The 20,141-nt window shown below is 41.9% G+C and overlaps 1 protein-coding gene across 1 annotated transcript in view; it reads left to right on the top strand.

Moving 5' to 3' along the window:
* The window catches only part of VWA8 (von Willebrand factor A domain containing 8), a 355,373-nt gene that overhangs the window by 12,901 nt on the left and 322,331 nt on the right, over positions 1 to 20,141 (top strand). The window contains exon 2 of the mRNA XM_058670689.1: positions 783 to 860. Within this exon, the coding sequence (XP_058526672.1) occupies positions 783 to 860 (78 nt within the window). The remainder of the gene's footprint in view (positions 1 to 782; positions 861 to 20,141) is intronic.

Genomic DNA, 20,141 nt, shown 5'->3' with positions numbered 1-20,141 from the left:
TGGAATTGAAACAGCTAAAACACTGGCACTCTGATATGGGGCATGGATGTTCCACCCACTGAATGGGTTCAGTGTTAGGCCAAGGTTCACCCTTTAGCATTTACAGTGTGAGCGTCACTGATCTATCTACCTACCTACCTACCTACCTACCTATCTTCCTTCCTTCCTTCCTTCCTTCCTTCCTTCCTTCCTTCCTTCCTTCCTTCCTTCCTTCCTTCTTCCTTTCCTTCCCTCTCCCTCTCTTCTTCTTCCCTCCCTTCTTAAGATTAACTTATTTTTATTGGAAAGGCAGGCTTACAGAAAGAAGGAGAGACAGAGAGGAAGATCTTCCATCTGCTGATTGACTCTCCACATGACTGCAATGTCCAGAGCTGAGTTGATCTGAAGCAGGAGCCAGGAGCTTCTTCTGGGTCTCCCACATGGGTACAGAGTCCCAAAACTTCGAGCCATCCTCCACTTCTTTGTCAGTCCATAAGCAGGTAACTGGATGGGAAGCAGATCATCTGTGACATGAACCAGTGCTTATATGGGATGTCAGCGCTTGGAGGTGGCAGATTTGTCAGTTCAATCATCACACCAGCCCCAATTTCACGGGTTTCTTGTGTTTCCATTGTATATTATATACTTTGGATGGAGGTTTTAGAGCATAGTGTCTGAAGAATATTTATGGCGTATTTCTATTATAGTCTTATCTGTAGCTCAGGACATTGTTTGACCAAGAGAAAAGTGTGTGTTTTTAACTTGCCTGTCTTAACAGTTCTGTTTCTTTATTCTCTTTTCAGGGGATACAGTTACTATTGGAGATGTATCATACAAGTTGAAAATACCTAAGAACCCAGAATTTGTACCACAGAACTACAGTAAGAAATGCTTTTTTATGAATGAATAACTTTGAAGTTTTCACTTGAGAACTGTTGAATTACACAAACTGTTGAGAATAATATAATATAAACCTAATGTGCTGAACCTTTACTTTTATCGGTATTGTGCCAGTGGTTGCAATAGTTGAATCTGGGCCATTCTAAAGCCATGATCCATGAGCTTACAGGTCTCCTACATGGTTGACAGGGACCCAAACATTTGAACCATCTTCTGCTGCATTCCCAAGTGCATTACCAGGAAGTTAGATCAGAAATAGAATCACTGTTATTGGAACCATTCCATGTGAGATGCTATGGTGGCTTTGCCAACTGGTGTCATGGTGCCAGCCTCAGTAATAGCATAAGCTTATCCTAGATTACCCATCATTCAATAGAAACATGTCTTTTTCTTACATGCTACTCTTTATTTTTTGCTTGGGATAAAATTTACATTAATAAAATAATATTAATGTAGGTCATAAATAAAATGTTAATAAAATGTAGATCAGAAGTGTTTGTTCCAATGAGTTTTGATAAGTTACAAATATACACAATGCCTAAAATACTTTGTCACTTCTGAATTTTCTCTTTTACTCCCTCCCCTGTTAGCCTGCCTTGGAAACTACTGTTTCCTCCTAGGAGAGATTAGTTTTGCCTGTACTCCAGCTTTACGCAACTAGAATCATGCAGTGTGTGTGTGCTTGCATATCTTGCTCTTTTTCTGTCAAGACAATAATTTCAAAGTTCATCCATGTTTCTGTACCAGCTTTTTGTGTTTGATTATGGAGTAGTGTTTCATTGTGTGTGTGTATGTATACATATATCAATATCCATATATATGTGTCTGAATATTGCTCCGTGTCCCATGGTTTATTTACCCATTTTCTTGCTGTTGGATGTTTGGCTGGCTTCCATTGTTGGGTTATTATGAATAAGGAGTTTTGAACAGTGCTAACCTTTTACTTCTTTTGCATGAAGAACCAGGGAGTTGAGTTGATATGACTGAAGTTAAATGCCTTTATAACCATAAAGCATAGTGCCAGACAGTTCTCCAAATAGGTTGCGTCGTTTTACCCTTAGAGTAGTAATGATGTTCTACATCCTTGGCAATGTTGATATATTTAGCCTTTTGGATTTTGCACATTCTACTAGGTATGCAAAAGTAACTAACTTATCAGGGCTTCTGTTTTATAATGGCTTAATTGGGATGTAATTTATTAACTATGAAACATCTTTTTAAGTTAGATACTTAAGTGTCTTTTAGAGTTTTTATAGAGTTGTGCAACCATATCACTGATTTGGTCTTTATTTTAACTTTTTATTCCAAATAGCTTAAAATTTACAAAACAAGTATTGTATAGCTGAGTTCTCATATACTTCACACTCAGCCGTTTTAGTCACTAATTAGGCCCAGTTCTGACATATGCACTCCATGGTCAGATCACAGATCTTGTGATTCTCATCAAGGTTGGAATTCTGAGACCAGTGGTTCAATTGGGGGGGATCCCCAAAGAACTTCATCTGAGGTGATCCAAGACCTGACTCATGTGTGGTTGCTAGTACAGGGTCCAGCTTAGTCTGTCACTCACATCAGCCTATGCATGCATACACTGGTAGTGAAATTGCTAGATTGTTTCTGTCTCCAGGCCCATGTCTTATATAAACTGATGGATGCTGTGGCCCAGCCCAACCCTACCCACACACTCGGCTTTCATGAACACCAACAGGAGCTGTACCTAATCAGAGCAATCCTCACTACCCACCTCCCACCCCCGCCGGCCAGGTTCTTGTGTTTGGCAGTATATGCAGCAGACTGGCTCAGTCTGTTCTGCTTCCCACTCAGCGCTCATACATATCAATAGGCATTGAAGCCTATCTCAACCCAACTAACCCCACTATCCAGCTCACATTCGTGTCTACAGATTTCACTGCCTAGCTATCTAGGCCTGCCCCCAGCACTTTTCTCCTGCTCACCAGTGGGATTTGCAGCACATTAGAGAGGTGACCATAGCTTCCCTAACAGGCCCACTTCCAGCCCTGGATCTTGCACTCTTCAGGTGGTTCTACAGTCTAGCTTGACAGGACTTGCCTCCAATCCCAGCACTTGCCAGCTTAAGCTGTAACAAAGCCCGACCAGCCTGTACCTACTCTAGCTCATGCCTGCACCAATGGATACAGTTGATTATCCCAGCATGGCTCTCCCCCTGTTCTTGTTCACATGCAGGCCAACAGGTGTTGTAGCCCTGCTGGCCTGGTCTGCCACGGGCCCAGTTCTCATACTTACTCATGGAAGCACTGGCCTAGCACGAGATCCCCTGAAGCTCCCCTACTGGGCTCGCACTGCCAATGTCAGGACAGCCACTACCGCCACTCTTCTCTCCCTGCCTCCTACCATTTCACGTGTGCTGCTGGGTGCTGTGGCCCAACATGGCATGTCCTGTCTCACCTCACCTCACCTCGGCATTTGCTTGTGTGTGCTTTAGGCAGGCCTGGCCTGGCCTGATCTGCCCCCAGTTCCAGCTTATGCTGGCAGGTGTTGCAGCCTAGCCGAGCCCAGCAACTCCCAGTTCCAGTTCTTATGTCGATTGGCTGGTGTTGTGGCCTGTCTTACACCCCATCCTGGTTCTTGGATCTGGCAGTGGGTGTTATGAATTGGCCCTGCTTGGCCTGCTGTCAGATCTGATCCACACATATATTGGCAGGTACCATAACCTGGCCTGGTCCAGGCTGCTCCCAGCCCTGGTTCTTGAGCTCACCTGCAGGGACTGCATTCTGACAAAGGAGTTCCACTTGTAGTAGTTTTAAGTTTTGAAATCCTATATGGATTTAAAAATAATTTCTGTCACCAGTGGTATTCTCTGAAGAGACATGGTTATCATACTTTCCTTTAATTCTTTACTCCTCATTTAATTCTTTAAATAGATTTGTAAAAGCTGAATTTAAAGTTTCTAGTATTACTTGTCTTTCTTCCTCAGAGAGTTTTCATTGCCTCTCTTCCTCTGTGAATGAGCCATACTTTACTCCTTCATTTTTGTCATTCTTGTTGGAAGTAGACATTTATGAACGGCATGACGTGGTAGTGCTGGGAATTGCAGCCTTCTTTTCCTAGGGTTTGACGTTGCCCCCTGTGTTCTGCTATTTATTTGTTCAGTGACTTCCTAGTATTATTTCTTCAAAGTCTTTATTCTTTGTCACATGTAGCCATTGACGTTTCTGCCTGATCAGCTTAAAGGAGAGCTAACAACCATACAGATTACATAAATACCTTGAACTAGTGAGTCCCATGGACTTTTCTGCAAACCTATATGTGCAGGTTGGGCCATTATTTCAGTGCTCTGGGGTCGCTAACAGTTGTGTCTTCTTCCTGCATGTGTGCACCGTGAGGATCAGCAGAGGTGGGACATGAGGTCCTTCTCAGGTCTCAGAACTTTGCTGGACCTGTGAGTGTTTTTCTAGACCATAGCTATATACCAGAGCATTTTCAAAGCCTCCAGTGAACATTCCTGTTTCGATTATCCTATTGTTAGGCTCAACTGGTTTCCCTGCCTCAGGAGGTTGAGATGTTAAACATTTGTTGTTGATTTTTTAAAAATGGTTTATTCTTTGCACACAGTGAGCTCTGAGTGGATCAAATAAAGACACATTCTAAGAATGGAGCCTTTCAGCAAGCTGCCAGACAAGTCAAGCAGGGACAGTTCTCCAGGGATGGGGCTTCTGGGGAGTTCCAATCTGTTCTCTCCCCGTCAGTGACTGCCGCACTGCTGGTTTTCATTGTGGTGATGAACATTTGGTTCTCAAGACAGTCACAGATCTGGAGAGGTGGGGATGGGACTGGGGCAAGTCAAAACTCCACAGAACAACCATCCTAACTGAGCCTTCTGTCTTTTTCTGATAAATGCTGAACATATTATTGACATTCTTTTGTTAGTAATTTCCACAGTTCTGAAAAAGTTCGTTTTGATGATGTTTGTTGGTGTTATGCTTTTACTTGGAGGGAGGGGTTTTCAAAAGTCCTTATTCATCGTCTCTTCTTGTCATGCTTGTCTTGTCATTGTGGTTTTAATTTGCATTTTCCTGATGAATAATGGTGTTTAAGATATTTTCCTTAATGGATTTTTGCATTTCTCTTGTGAAATGTCTATTAAAGTCATAAGCCCATTTAAAAAACTTGAATTGTTACCATTTTATTATTGACTTGTAAAAGTTCTCCATACATTGTGGATAAGGGTCCTTTGTCATAAATCTATATTGAATAGTTTTTTTTCATCTATTTGCTTGGTCATGTTTTTGGAAAAAAAAATTATGTATTTGAAAGGCAGAGTGACAAAGGAGGGAGGGAGGGAAGCATGAAGAGAAGATAACTCCTTCATCTGTGACGTGCTCCAGAAATGACCACAGTAGCCAGGGCTGGGCCTGGCTGAAGGTAGGAGCCAGGCATTCTATTCAAGTCTCCTATGTGAGTAGCAATAGATGATACTCTGCTGCTTTTTATTCTTAAACTTCTATTTATTATTCTTATTATCATTCGATGATACAGTTCCATAGGCCCTGGGATTTCCCTTATCCTCTCCCCAGTTCCCTCCTCCTGCCACCGAGTTCCCCTATGTCATTTCAGGTTTTTTTTTTGAGGTATATGTTTTATTATTTTTTTTGAAATTATATTTTTGACAATCTTTACATATTTAAATAGGGTAAAAAGGTTCAAGGGCTACAAGAAAGTGGGTAAGACTATTATTTCCACATTGTTTCTTTCATGTATTTGAGGTAAAGGGGGATGAAAGGAAAAAGCCACACCCAGTCTCCCACCCACCCCAGGTCCCGGATATGGGGCATGCTCCGAGGGTCTTGTCAAGTGGTTTTGATAGCTTAACAGTTCTGAATTGCTGCCAATCTCGCCACTCTGAGCATGATGAGGTCATTGAAGAATCCACTGATTGACATAGTCCATGTTAGAGTCTCTGTTTGCCCAGTTTTTCACTGCCAACATATGGCTGAGGTGGTTGGATTTGTTCTGTCCTCTGTCTTTGCATGGCTAGGGTTCTGAATCCAGCATTTCGATTGGGGAGATCCCCAAAGAAACTTTGTCTGAGGTGTTCCCAGACCAGATTCTTGTATGTACTAGCAAGTACAGGAAGTACAGGGCCCGGCACATTCCATTGCCCCAAATCAGCTGGTGGTTGCAATTGCTGGGTTGGTTCTGTTTCCAGCGCTGTCTTCCACTGGAACCAATGGGAGCTGCAGTCCAGCCTGGTTCTGCCCAGCACACACTTGGCCCTCACATAAACCAGTGGGAGCTGCAGCCTAGTTGGAGCGACCCACAATAACCCCCAGCAGGCCCGTCCCCTATCCTGGTTTGCCGATACGCGCATCAGACTAGTCCAGTCTGTCCCACATCCCGTTCAGCTTTCATACATGTCAATGGGCATTGAAGCCTAGTTTCATCTAACCAGCTCCACTATCCAGCCCACAGAAATGTTGTTGGGTGCTTTTCTGTCTAGCCATCTCAGCCCCTGCCCTAGTTTTCGAGCCCTCCCGTGGGAGTGGTAACCCAAGAGGGAGGAGCCCACTATTTCCCTTCTAGGCCTCTTCTACTCCCCCGATTATGCACTCTCCAGGTAGTTCTGCGGTTTAATTTGACAGAATTAGACTCCAGTGCCAGCTTCTGCCAGCTGATGCTGTGGCTAACCCCAAACAACCCTCACCCACTCTATTTTTTGTTTGTACCAGTAGGAACAATCAGCCCGGCCTGGCTTTTCCCTGATCTAGTCCACATGAGGTGCACAGGTGTTGTAGCCCTACTTAGTGTGGTCTGCCCCATCCAAGCTCATGCTCTCCAGTGGGAGTAGCTGTCCAGCAAGGGAGCACCCCTATATTCCCCCTGCTGGCTCCGCCCCTCCCTTCCTGGTTCTCATGCGTGCTGGGTGGGCACTGCAGTCACATTCGGTACAGGCAACCTCACCTTGGCATTCTGTAGTGTGCACTGGTTTTTTGGTCACAACCGAACCTGGCTCGATCCATACACTGTTCTGGTGCTTGGATTTGCCAGTGGATGACGTGAACTGATTTCAGCCTGGTCTGCCCCTGACCCATGCCAAATGTATGCCAGTGAGAAACTTTCAATGGCCTGTTCGGGGCTGTTTCCTATCATGTTTCTTGCGCTTACCTGCAGGGACTGTGTCCTGATAGAGGAGTTGCCCAGGCTCCTCCATCAGAACCTCTTCCAATGCCAGATTATGCGCATACCAATGCTACTCAGTTCACCTCCTGTCCTAGCAGGAACAGTAGCTTTTCTTGACTGGCCTTCAACCCTCTCTGTCCCTCCTCCTCTATATCTGACTTTCCAATAAAAATAAAATAAATTTTATAAAAAAACCTCTGGTTCTTTCTCTCTTCCATGTATCTCTTTCATATTCTCTCTCTCTCTCTCTCTCTCTCTCTCTCTCTCTCTCATTACATACAGAGTACATTTTCCATAATTCAAACTACATGAGATTTTTCCTGTTGTCTATCATCAGAAGTGTGTATTACTCCTTTCCTCTGAAATTTATGGTAAGAAATTAACTATATTAAAAATAGGAAAAGACACAGAAATCAAGGAAAATGCCTTTTATTCAATTATCATATATCCATGGCATGTAAATTATTACAGATCTACCCTGTTAAATTTCCTCCAGACAAGTATAAGAACTGTTTGAAACATTTATGTCACTAGTCTCACCCTCAGAAATGAAAACCTATTAAAATACTCACTTAGGTATAATCATTAAATAATGAACAGTAAAAATAAATGTTCCTGACACCCACAGAGTTGCAAGAGAATTTCACTTTCAACCTAACAACCAGAACAAACCAATCAATCTATAAAATAATTACATTTATAAAAACTCATCCTATGGCTAAGAATATAGAGAAATTTAGATGAGTCAAATTCCACAAGGTAATGAGCCCTTGAAAGAAGAAAAAGACTCACAGCTCACTTTAATTCCTGGTGGGATGGTAGGCGGAGGAAGAATCTGCCATAGGTGTCTCTGGAGAAACAAAAGGGTCTTTCAACAAATATACAATTGCTATGCATGATTGGCATAGCTGGGAAGTCCCAGGCACAAAGCCTGGACCTACCCACTTACTGCTTCCCAACACTTCCCCAAGTGCAGAGGGATACACATTACAAATCAGACACAGAGCAGGAGCCCAGAGTATACTGGACAGAAGAAGCAGGCTGGACTTCTGTTCACTGCAACACAACAACCCACTGAAGGGCATGCACAAATAAATCCTCACAGGCACTCTGGGAGTGTAGCAGTTGGACAAGGATAATGCTGGGGAAGGACAGCATAAATTCCTTGAATCACGCATGATCTCCACGGAAGTAGTATCTAGGGGCAAGGCCATGGGACAGAGAGATCTGAGCTGCAGAAAACAAGAGTACAGACCTGGATGACAAGGAGAACACTACAGGAATCCAGACATCTGACAGCTACACAGTGAAACTACATCACCAGTGTTGGTGGACCTGAAGTTAGAAGAGGTTCTACAGACAGTAAATAGTTAACTTTGGAAAGTAATGAAAAAGACAAAATGACACAGAAAATCAACATTCAACATTCTCAAGCTGTTTCTTTGAAAAACAAATTTTATTGATATACCTCTAATAAGACTAGTTTTTAAAAATACAAATATAAATCTTCAATATTAGGAAGAAGATTTGAGACCTGGCTGTTCCACTTCCAATCCAGGTGCCAGCTAAGATGCATGAAAAGCAGCAGAGGATCAGAAGAATAAAGGTGGTGGAATAGGGTAAAGACACATTTAAACAGATGGAGAAACATTTAACCAGTATGAAGCAGAGAGGACACAATCCAGGAAATAGGAGAGGACAGAACAACAGCAGAGGGGTCCTTGGAGAATGATAGACATAGGAAAGCAGCGAAAAGTACAGTGTGGTGTTGTAGTGACTGTTATCCCAGAGACATTCAGTAAACGACAATCTAAGCTCCACCAGCAGCCAGAACTCCACCAGCAACCAGGTGGGAAGGGACTTTCACTGGGAGATGGGAGGTGAACCCAGACAAAGAACTGTCCGTCCTGCTGGTCTGTTTGATTTGACCAGGAGCAGAGACAGAGCAGCAGATCCCAGACAGGCAGTGAGGGAACAGGGTGGATTTCACAGCCCAGTCAGCCCCCTAGAGCTGAGATGGGCACCATTTTGTTAAAGCAGGCAAGGGCTATGGACAGTACTGCACATGCACTGAGCTGAGAGTGAACTCATTTCTGACTCAGTGAACTGCAACAATGTGGCATCCTACAGTTTCCACCCAAGACAGGTCCAGGTAGCCCTCAGACTTGACGAACAGCAGATCAAGAACTCTAGTAGTGGCACATCAGGCTCCATTTCTTACAGTGTGGCAAAAGATTTAAGACTGCAGGGACAACAGTGAGGTATGCAAACACTGAGCTAGGTGAGAACTCACTGAGCTCAGTGCATTGCACTGGCCCCACAGGAGAATAATACCGACTATGGCATCGTATGGGTCAAAATAGGTCCGTGTGGCCCCCAGACCTAGCGGCCAACAGGTTCCAGCAAGATTACCACCATCAACAACCTAGCTATATTGGACACCTGGTGTCTCCCTCATCCTGGGACCTGCTCCAACCTGGAAGTGGGAGAAAGGTTGTAGAGACAACGGTGCAGCCTCAGCACGGTATAACTGGCGGTGGAGATTGGTGACCCAGGAGCTGGGGCTATGGAGAGCATGGTAGAAATCTAACATAAGAACCCAGACCTGGAACTTGCTGGAGGGAGCAGCACAATTGTTTACAAACAAAAAGCCGTGTACCAACTGCAATAAGTAAAATCAAAATGTGGACCTGTGGGTGACACAGCTTAGAAACCTGCCCCAAGAAGATGAATTTGATAACCAGAAGTACAATGACCAAGAGCAAAAGAAGAGACAAAGGCAAAATGAATATTACTGAAGAATCCCCTGCAAAGGAGCAAAATCCTTTGCCAACCTCAGAGTTCATTGAGGAAGACATCGAAAATAATGGAGGATACAGAATTCAAAACACTTGTTATAAAGCTTCTTATGAACAATGAGAAGCATGTAAAGCAGGAGTTCAAGGACTTTAAGGAATATGTCACACTGTACATGAATCAAATGTAAGCTGATAAATCAGAAATGAAGAATAGAGTGGAGCAGATTAAAAGTACAGAGGAGAGTCTCCAAAATAGAGTAAGGGAGGCAGAAGAAAGAATCTCAGAATTGGAAGATATTTCCTGTCAGTAGGGGAAGCAAACAAAAAGCTGGAAGCGGAGCTGGATCAGGGTAAAAAAGGTATTCAAGAATTGAAAGACACTATTAAAAGGTCTGATTTAAGAGCTAGGGAGTCCCAGAAGATGCAGAAAGAGAAACTTGGATTAAAGGTGTATTCAATGAAGTATGGAAAAATTTCCCTAATCTAGAGAAAGAATTAGAAAACAACATCCGGGAGGAGCACAGAACTCCCAACAGGGTTGACCAAAAGCGATCTTCACCATGACACATGATAATCAGCTCTCCTCAATTGAACATAAGGAAAAGATCCTTAGATGTGCATGTGAAAAAATCAATTGGCGTATAAAGGAATACCAATTAAATGCACAGGAGACCGCTTGAAGGAAACTCTACAGTCCAGAAGAGAATGGAGTGACATATTCCAGATTCTAAAAGCAAAAAGTTTTCAGCCCCGGTTAACGTATCCAGCAAAACTTTCCTTTGTCTTTGAAAATGAAATAAAATTCTTCCACAATAAAAGAAAGTTAACAGAATATGCCTCTTCCAAATCTGCCCTACAAATGATACTTCAAGATGTTCTCTTGACAGAAAAGAGGAATAGCACCCACTCAAACTACAGGCAGATGTGAAGAACATCCCAGTGAAATAACAACAGGAGACTAAATCAGTGAACAACTTATTGCTAAAATGACAGGACCAAATTAACACCCATACATATTAACCCTGAATGTAAATGGCTTAAGCTGAAACATCTTAGATTAGTAGATAGGACTAAAAAAAAAAAAAACCAAAAAAACATCTGTTTGTTGCCCACAGGAGACATGTTTCACCAACAAAGATCAGCAGAAGAAACTATATGTCATGGATTTTAATTTTTTTGTTATTTTCATCTCTTTGAAACACTTTCTTCTGATTAAATTCTTCAGTGACTCATAGATCATACAGTAGCATCATATTTTTCAAAACAGTTCTTGATTTTCATTTCTTCAGTGACACATTAATCGTTCAGTAGCATACTATTTAACTTCATGTTGTTAATTTTTTTTTGTTGATTTTGTTTTGTTGCTTTTAATTTATGGGATGTCTAGTAACTGTAATGGAGACTGTCGTATCTAATAACATGTTAACTTCATGGCATTGTAAATTTCTATTTTTTTCATGTTCTTGATTTTGTATTGTGGCTTTATATAAGAAGATATATAGTACTTGTGTAATGGAGACTGTCATATTCAGATGTGAAGATACAATGTAGTATGCATCTCTACTTCCAAAGATGAATTCCCAATGAAAATGTTTACTATATCTTGACAATAGGATGCTGAACTCTCTGCCATTGTCCATGCCCACAATGATGAACATATGACTGTGTATGAAGAACTATACTATAGTAATGATATAGGGGAACTTGCTGGCGTGGGGGAGGGGGAGGAACGTACTGCGGAGGGGATAAGCGAAATCCCATGGCCTATGGAACTGTATCATCAAATGATAATAAGAAATAAAGAAAATTCTCTTATGTTTTTCTCCTATTAACTCTATTCTATCAAAGAAGACATTTTTTTCTAGGGGTCTGCCTCATAAAGTGGTACTACAGGGTAGCAGGTTTTCAATAGATAATTTTGGAGATGACCTGAGAGTTACATTGTGTGTCCTTAAATAGTTTTCATGTTGCTGGGAGTAGAGGGTGATTCAAGGTTTACTGAATGCAGTGAACTTTCATCTAAGAATTCAGGGCTCATATTTTTCTGAAAGATTTACAGAATTATACTTTTTAAAACAGAATCCGAGGATAAAATTTTTTTCTCTGCATTTTGTAAATAATTTTAAGCATTTGAGAAATTTGTTTCATAATAACAGAATAGCATGAAAGAGCCATGTGGTTGCTGTTCAATGTAGATAAAGTAAAGGAATTATTATAATTATTTGTCAGTTTTTCTGAATCAGTGATTAGGGCTAATGCAAGTTCTCTGGGAATGTGTTACCCAAGATTCCATTCCTTAATGGGCTGAGATATGGAAGAATAAATTTGAGATCCAGTGTCTGATACTTAAAATCCCTCTTTGTTTCAAAACTACACTAATTATAACATATTAGGTAAGATGTTCTTTTTGAGAAAAGGATTACTTGTGAGATTCTTTATAGATACATTTTAGAGTCCTGAAAAGCAAGAGCCCGATCAGGTTGTAAAGCCTTTGAATTTACCGTAAAGTCTTTTCTAAGCTACGTGTAGCTATCTTTATCCAAATTATGCCTAATTTTTCCTTAATCTCCTTTCTCCCAGGCACCAAATTTAAGATGAATTAAAATTATTGATGTATCTCACTACTTCTGGATTTATACTTAATTACTGTTGTGATTTTTCTCCAAGTGCTGATATAAAGTTTTCAAAAAACTTTTAATTGATAAATTGTGTGTATTTTTGGTATACAACTTGATGCCTTAATGTGGGTGTATGTTATAGGATGACTGAACCAGGTAGGTAATCTGTGCATTATCTAATATACTTAGCATTTTTTCTCCTGTGGTAAGATCATTTGAAACTCATTCTCCATAGTTTTTAGGTCTATAATATATTACTAACTATTGTTACAATAGATGTTTAACTTTGTAATAGATCTTAAATACTTCGTATGGTAATGAGATTTTACAGCCTTCCACCAATGTAGATGTCCTCTGCCTCTTGATACTACATTTTTTGAATTCTGTAATTAGATTTTCTTGGACTCACCTGGCGATTTGGCCACAGTTAATGATATGATTTAAATGAGAAAATGATTTTATGTAGTTAAACCTTAACTTAAAACTTGCTTTAAAAAGTGGGCTGAGACCTAGATGAAGCTCTTGCCTCCTGGCCCACCAGCTCCAGTTGTTGTGACCCTTTGTGGGGGTGAACCAGAAGATGAAGATCTCTGTCCTTTTCTCTCTCCCTCTCTCTAACTAGACATTTCAAGTAATAAAATAAATCTTTTTTGTTGTTGTTTTTAAAGCATAATCCAGTGCCTCTGGAATTTTAGGGACAGAAATAGTAGTTTGTATGACTTTGAAAAGTGATATGGGAATAGCCATCAAGATAAAAAGTATGGCATATCAGTTTCTCTTTAATATTCTCAGAAAGACAAATACCACATGTTCTCCCTTATATGTGACAACTAAATTTAAAGAATGAAGAAGGAAGAAATGCCTGAAATATTTGTTGCAGATACAGTGTTTTGTCACTCTTCATATTAAATATTTTTGAAACAAATTGATAGGAATAATATACTACATTTTTCTGATTTTGTAACTACTCAAAGGATTTATGAGTCAAGTTGAGCAGCTTTTCCTTTAATTATTGTATATAATTCTTGGCTATTTTCCTGCTGGTTGGTCTGTAGTCTTTTTAGTTTTTATTTATTGAACTTTTTATGTAGTGGAATCAATAAGCCTTTGATTATAATGTAAATTAAAAATGTCATCTCAAAAGTATTTTTTAAAAGTATTTTTTTCACACAGCAGTTTCTTTTTAATATTTTGTATATTAAGGGAGAAAAATCAGTACCTAAGAAAGAATATATGTACAAAATAAACTGTAGGATGTTGGGGAATTTGGAAGTAAAAGGAATTAGAAGTGATCTGAGTCCATGAGTGAGTATTGAGCGAATAAATTATTATATCCCCATATTATGTGATCTTCTTTAATTATTAAAAAAGAATTAAATAGATTTAGGTCTTTGGACTTAAGGAGTATGCAGGTGCTTTTGTTAAGCAAAAAATATTCAGGCTGCAAGAAAGTATAAAGTGTGATACAAAGTTGTTTAAAGAAAAATCCCAACAACTTAAGCGTCTTTTTAAAATGAAGATTTATTTTATTTATTTGAAACGCAGAGTTAGAGATGGGTGGTGGGAGAGAAAGAGGAGAAAGAGGTCTTCTGTCTGCTGGTTCGCTCCCCAAATGGCTTCAGCATCCAGGGCTGGGCTAGGTTGAAGCTAGGAACCAGGAACTTTTTCAGGGTCTTCCGTATGTGTTCAGGGGCCAACTACTTGAGTCACCCTCTGCTGCTTTTCAGGTACATTAGCAAGTGCTGGATTGGAAGTGGAGCAGTTAGGATTCAAACCAGTGCCCATAAGGGATGCTGATACTGAAGGAGGTTAGACCTATCCACTGCGCTAAGAGTGGTACTGGGAATAGGAAGGGGAGAGTTAATTTATTTTTTTCTTCTTGCATTTTCAAATTTTTCTCTTTTTTATAATTTACTTATTTGAAAGTGAAGTTAGAGTGACAGAGAGAGAGATCATTCCTTGTATTGCTGCAAAGGCTGAGACTGGGCAAGGGGGAAGTCTGGAACCAGGAATTCTAGCTTGGTCTCCCACAAGCACTTGAGCCACCTTCTGCTGCTTTTCTTAGGCAGCCTAGCAGGGAGCTGGGTGTAAGAATTTTATCAGATCCTGGGCTGGGCTAGGTGTGCAAATGGGAGCTTCCATCCCACCACCGGCTTTCGGCTGGTGGGAGGGAGTGCAGCCTAGCCTCGCAACCAGGGAGTTCCATGGCACCTGCTGCAAGAATGTGACTGACACCATCTTAGTTTGGGTGAAGTCCTCTGGCCACCTGGTGGTGAGCTCTGGGGACTTGGGGGTGTGGGCCTGTGGGAGTCTGATGGTTGGCACTGGTGGGGGCATTTAGGAACTTGAGAGTCCAGGTGATGGGGGACTTCCATGGACATTGCCACTGTTTCAGCATTTGAGGAATTCATGCTGAGGGACATCCATGAATAAGACCATGTGTAGGTGAGGAATGACTACTGAGGGACTGTCAATGACAAGGCTGCTGTACTTGCAGGTAAGTGAGGGGATGGACATCTAAACAGGGCATAGGGTGGGATGTGCCGCAACATCCACCAACTCACACAAAGGCAGGCTATGCTGGATAAGGTCTTAAAGCCCATTGGCATGTATGAGATCTGGGTCTGGGAGTGGATGAGTGAGGAAACTTGGATAACTGCCCTAGTGAGTCATAGCTCCCGCTAGTGAACACTTGGTCCAGGCCTGGGTGTTGGGCAGGTTGGGCAGGTTGCTCCATCTGTTGGCAGATGTGTGGGTTGGTGTTGGAAGGGGGTGGAACGGGCAGGGCCAAGCTAACCCTAGCTCCCTGGCAAGTGTAGAAACCAGGCTGGAGTGCAGGTCATGCTGGGCTAGGCTATCACACTTACCAGTTTGCATGAGCCAGGGATGGGAGCAGCCTGAACAGGGCCAGGTAGCACCACCCGCCAGTGAGAGTTGGGACTGAGGGCAGGCCAGGTCAGGCTAGGCTACTGCATCTAAAGGTGAAGGACAAGAGAGGTGAGGGACTATGCCAAGCTGGGTCAGAGCAACCACTGGTATGTGTGAGAGATCTGTGGCTGGGAACAGATTTGGTTGGGGAGCTAAGGACACACCCTGGCAGGGTTGTAATTTCCACTGGTAAGTGTGAGGGCCATAATGGGGGCTGCTTTCTGGTTTGAACATGACTGAGTTTCCCTCAGCACAGGTGTGGACTGGGTCTGAGTGTGTCAGACTGGGCTAGACTCCAGCACCCAATGGTGCTCCTGAGAACCAGGGTGGTTGTAGGATGGGCTGAGCTAGGTCTATGCCCCTGCTGAGCCATGCACAAACTGTGTCTGGGTGTGGACCAGGATTGGTTGGGTTATAGTACCCAACGGTAAAAACCGAAATATGTGAGGGCCAGTGAGGAAAGGCCATTGATCCTGCAAGGACAGGAAGTGGACTAAATAGGGCTGACCCATAGACCCACTGGGGTGCGAAAGATCTGGCATTGGGAGAAGTTCTGATGGAGGAGCTTGAAGAACTCCTCTGTTAGGACACAGTTCCTGCAAGTGAGCACAAGAGCCAAGTCAGGGAGCAGCCAAGACCAGGCCAGGGAACGGTACCCACTGGCATGCGCTTGGCTCAGTTTGGGGGTGAACTAGGCTGGGCCAGTCCATATCACCCACTGGCAAATCTGAGAACCAGAATGGTGTGTGGATCATACTGGGTTGGGCCGCAATACCAGCTAGTTCACATTAGGGCTGGGACTGGGGGGCAACTGGGCTGGGCTAGACTGTAGCCCCACCAGCGTGAGCTGGAATTGGGGGTAGGCCGGACCAGTCCAGGCTACAGCTCCCACTGGCAAATGCCTAGGTGAGGTGGGCCATGCCAGACTGGGCTGCAGCACCCAACCAGCACATGTGAAACCTGGGGCTTAAGGGGTTAGCCCTGTAGGGGGCTGTGGCTGGCTCCCCTGATGGGCCACTATTCCTACTGATGAACATGAGAGTTGGGGTGGTGGCAGACCAGGCCGGGCAGTGCTGCAACACCTGTTGGCCTGCATGTGAGCTGAATCAGAGGAGAGCAAGTCTGGGCTGAATGTACCTATTGGCACAGGCAGAAGTCAGAGTGGTGTCCATGGGTTGGGCTTTGCTGCAGCATCAGCTGGCAGATGCTGGCATGGGGAGTAAATTCTGTCAAACTAAATTGCAGAGCCATCAGGAGAATGCAAGATCTGGGATTGGGAGCGGGCCCATTAGAGAGACAGTGGACACCTTTCTCTTGTTAAGCATGAGAACCAGGACTGGGGCAGGCATGGCTAAACAGAGTATCACCCACCAGCATGTGTGTGTGGGTGGGATAGTGAGGCTGGTTGAGTTGAAATAGGCTTTAGTGCCCATTGACATGTATGAGTGCTGAATGGGATGAAAGACAGACTGGACCAGTCTGCTGTACATACTGGCAAGCATGGGAACCAGGGTAGGGGGCAGGTCTGGTGGGGGTTATTGTAGGTCACTCCAACTAAACTGTAGCTCCCACTGGTTTGTGTGAGGGTCTAGTGTGTGCTGGGCAGAATCTCAATGGTTTTCGTAGAAGACAGGGCTGGGGTCCGAACTGTCCCAACAATTGCAGCTACCAGTGTGTGTAGGCTGATTTTGGCAATGATCTTAGGTCTGGGATCACATCAGATGAAGTTTATTTGGGAATTCCCCAGCAACTGAACCACTGGACCCAGAACTCCAACCATGGAGAGAAATGCATGGTCTGATTTTGGAGTGCATGTGTCAGAGCTGGGCCTCTTCAGTGGTTTAGATGAAGCATATGAGGATGTACATGGAGAATATGGCAGTACATTGGCGTCTGCAGAGGACACCTGGTACCACAAGAGAGGATGGAGGACAGAACAAATTAATCAACTACCCCAGCTAAGTGTTGGCAGTGAATATCAGGGCAAATGAAGACTGGTGGACTGTGTCAAGCAAAGGATTCTGAAGAGATTTCATCATGCTTAGAGTAGTGAGATTGGCAGTAATTCAGAACTGTTGAACTATCAAAACCACTTGAGTAGGACCCTTGGAGCATGTCCCACATCAGAGACCCTGGGATAGTTGGGAGGCTGGTTGTGGCTTCCTCCCTTATCTCTCCCCTCCTTCCAGATACATGAAGGAAAAAAAGAGAATGTGGAAATAATGGTGTTACCCACCTTCCTCTAGCCCTTGACCCTTATCACCCTAATTAACTATGTAAAAATCATCAAAAATAAAATTAATTAAAACTTTAACAAGTTTTTAATTTTCAAATGTTTTCTTCTAGACTGTGATTTATCTTTTTAAATCTCTTAGCAGTGTTCTTTAAAGAACAGAAGTTTTAAATTTTAATGAAGCTTAATTTATCAATTATTTACTCTTACAGCTTGTACTTTTTGTGTCATCTGAGAAATCTTCATGTAACTGAAGGTCACATAGATTTTTTTTCTCCCAAATGTTTTTGTAGTTGTAGATATTATACCAATCTACAATTGTTATACTACCTATACTGCTGCATTGAGGTAATTTTTGTATTTCATGTAAGGTGAAGACCAAACTTACTGTGTGAGTGTGGATCTAATTGTTACAGCATTACTTCCTTCAAAGACTATCCTTTCTCCTTTTTGATTTTGTCAGAAATTGTTTATCCACCTATATTGTAAGTTTATTTATGGGCCTTTCCTGTACCCTTGATCTGTTTTCTTGACAATGATACTTTCTCAATTATTGTAGATTTTTTTTTCATTTTGCAAATGTGTTTTTGTCATTCTAGGCCCTTTGTATCTGTGTATGATCAATGTATGGGTGTATTTATTACAGTTCCTTTGTCCATAAACAGATGCTTAAGTTATTTCTACTTATTAGATGCTATGAACAATATCGATATCTTTATGAAGTAATTATTTTTTTTTCTTTAAGTAATTGCCTAGAATAGAATCATCGGATCAAATGGTAGTTCTATTTGAATTTCTTTAGAAAATTTGTGATGTTTTCTGTGAGTTTACAAATGTTCCTTTTTCTCCTCACACTTGCTAACATTGTATTTCTTTGATATTTGGGTTAAGTAAGTTCTTTATACTTCCTGAGTATTGACCCTTGTCATATATATGGCTTATAAATCTCTTTTAATCATTTCTTTGGTTATTCACATTGTAATAAACATTTGGCTTGTTACAATTTTTTGAGGCTCTTGTGAATGCTGTTCTCGATGTTCATGCACAATGTCGATGGATTATATGCTGTTTCCTTGCGTCAATAGCTCTGAGTGGAATGGCTGTATCATGTTATATTAGGTTTATGATGGTATTGCAAACGGTATCTTAGTTTCTTTTTTCAGCTAGGTTGTTGTATTATATAGTCATGATAATGATTTTGGGTGTTGATCTTGTACCCTGCAATTTCATTATCATTTATTTATTCTAATGATTTCTTGGTAGAATATTAATAGCTTACTGCATAAACCACCTTTTCATTTGCAAAAATATAATTCTGTTTCTTCCCTTCTGACTTGGATGGCTTTTATTTCTTTTTCTTACCTGGTTGCTCTTGCTAATACTTCCAGTGAGATGCTAAGTAGAAATCATGGAAGTGGACATCCTTTCCTTGTATTGGTTCTTAGTGGAAAAGCTTTCTGTTTTGCTCCATTGAGTATAATGTTGACTGTGAGTGTTTCATACATGCCTTTATTGTGTTGAAAAACTTTGCTCTACACCACAGCTGTTGAGAGTTTTTATGAAGACAGAATGTTGGACTTTGTGGGGTACTTTTTCTGCATCAGCTGTGATGATTGTGTGAGTTTATTTTTCATTCTGGAGTGATATATCACATTGATTGACTTGCTGGTGTTAAGCCAGCATTGCATGACAGGGAAAAATCTCACATAGTTGTAAGGAATAAGCTTTTAGACATGTTGTTGAATTGAGCCTGCAACTTTTTTTTGAGTTTTACATCAGTGTTAGCCAAGAAATAGGCCTATAATGTGAACATTTTCTTATGTCAAATATTACCTAAATTTTTATGTGAATTATCTTTTCTTGGGTAAAATTAATGTATTTGATATGGTCTGAAAAGCATAAAAATATATGTAGTGAAACATCATTCTTTCCTCCCTGTTACCATTCACATTCCTTCTGACATTCCTGATTTCAGTAGTATCTGCCCTGCGTTTTTCTGTGCGAACATAGCAAGCATGCATGTAAACTCTCAGTTTCAAACCCTTACACAAAATATGTGCTGTGCAACATTGCAATATTTTACCTGGGTCTGCTGTAATTATATTAGTGCAGTTTTCCCCACTTGAGAGAATCTGAGGGACTGCACTATGCTTAGATCAGTGTTCTCATTTAGTACAATTCTATTGAAACATAGCTCAGCAGCCTATTGTATAGGTTTTTTTTTTAAAGATTTGTTTTTTTTTTTTTATTTTTTATTACAAAGTCAGATATACAGAGAGGAGGAGAGACAGAGAGGAAGATCTTCCGTCCGATGATTCACTCCCCAAGTGAGCCGCAACGGGCCTGTGTGCGCCGATCCGATGCTGGGAACCAGGAACCTCTTCCGGGTCTCCCATGCGGGTGCAGTGTCCCAATGCATTGGGCCGTCCTCAACTGCTTTCCTAGGCCACAAGCAGGGAGCTGGATGGGAAGTGGAGCTGCCGGGATTAGAACCGGTGCCCATATGGGATCCTGGGGCATTCAAGG

This window comes from Ochotona princeps, chromosome 12, assembly GCF_030435755.1.
Source record: "Ochotona princeps isolate mOchPri1 chromosome 12, mOchPri1.hap1, whole genome shotgun sequence".
NCBI classification, from domain to species: domain Eukaryota; kingdom Metazoa; phylum Chordata; class Mammalia; order Lagomorpha; family Ochotonidae; genus Ochotona; species Ochotona princeps.
This window is presented reverse-complemented; position numbering and strand designations above follow the sequence as displayed.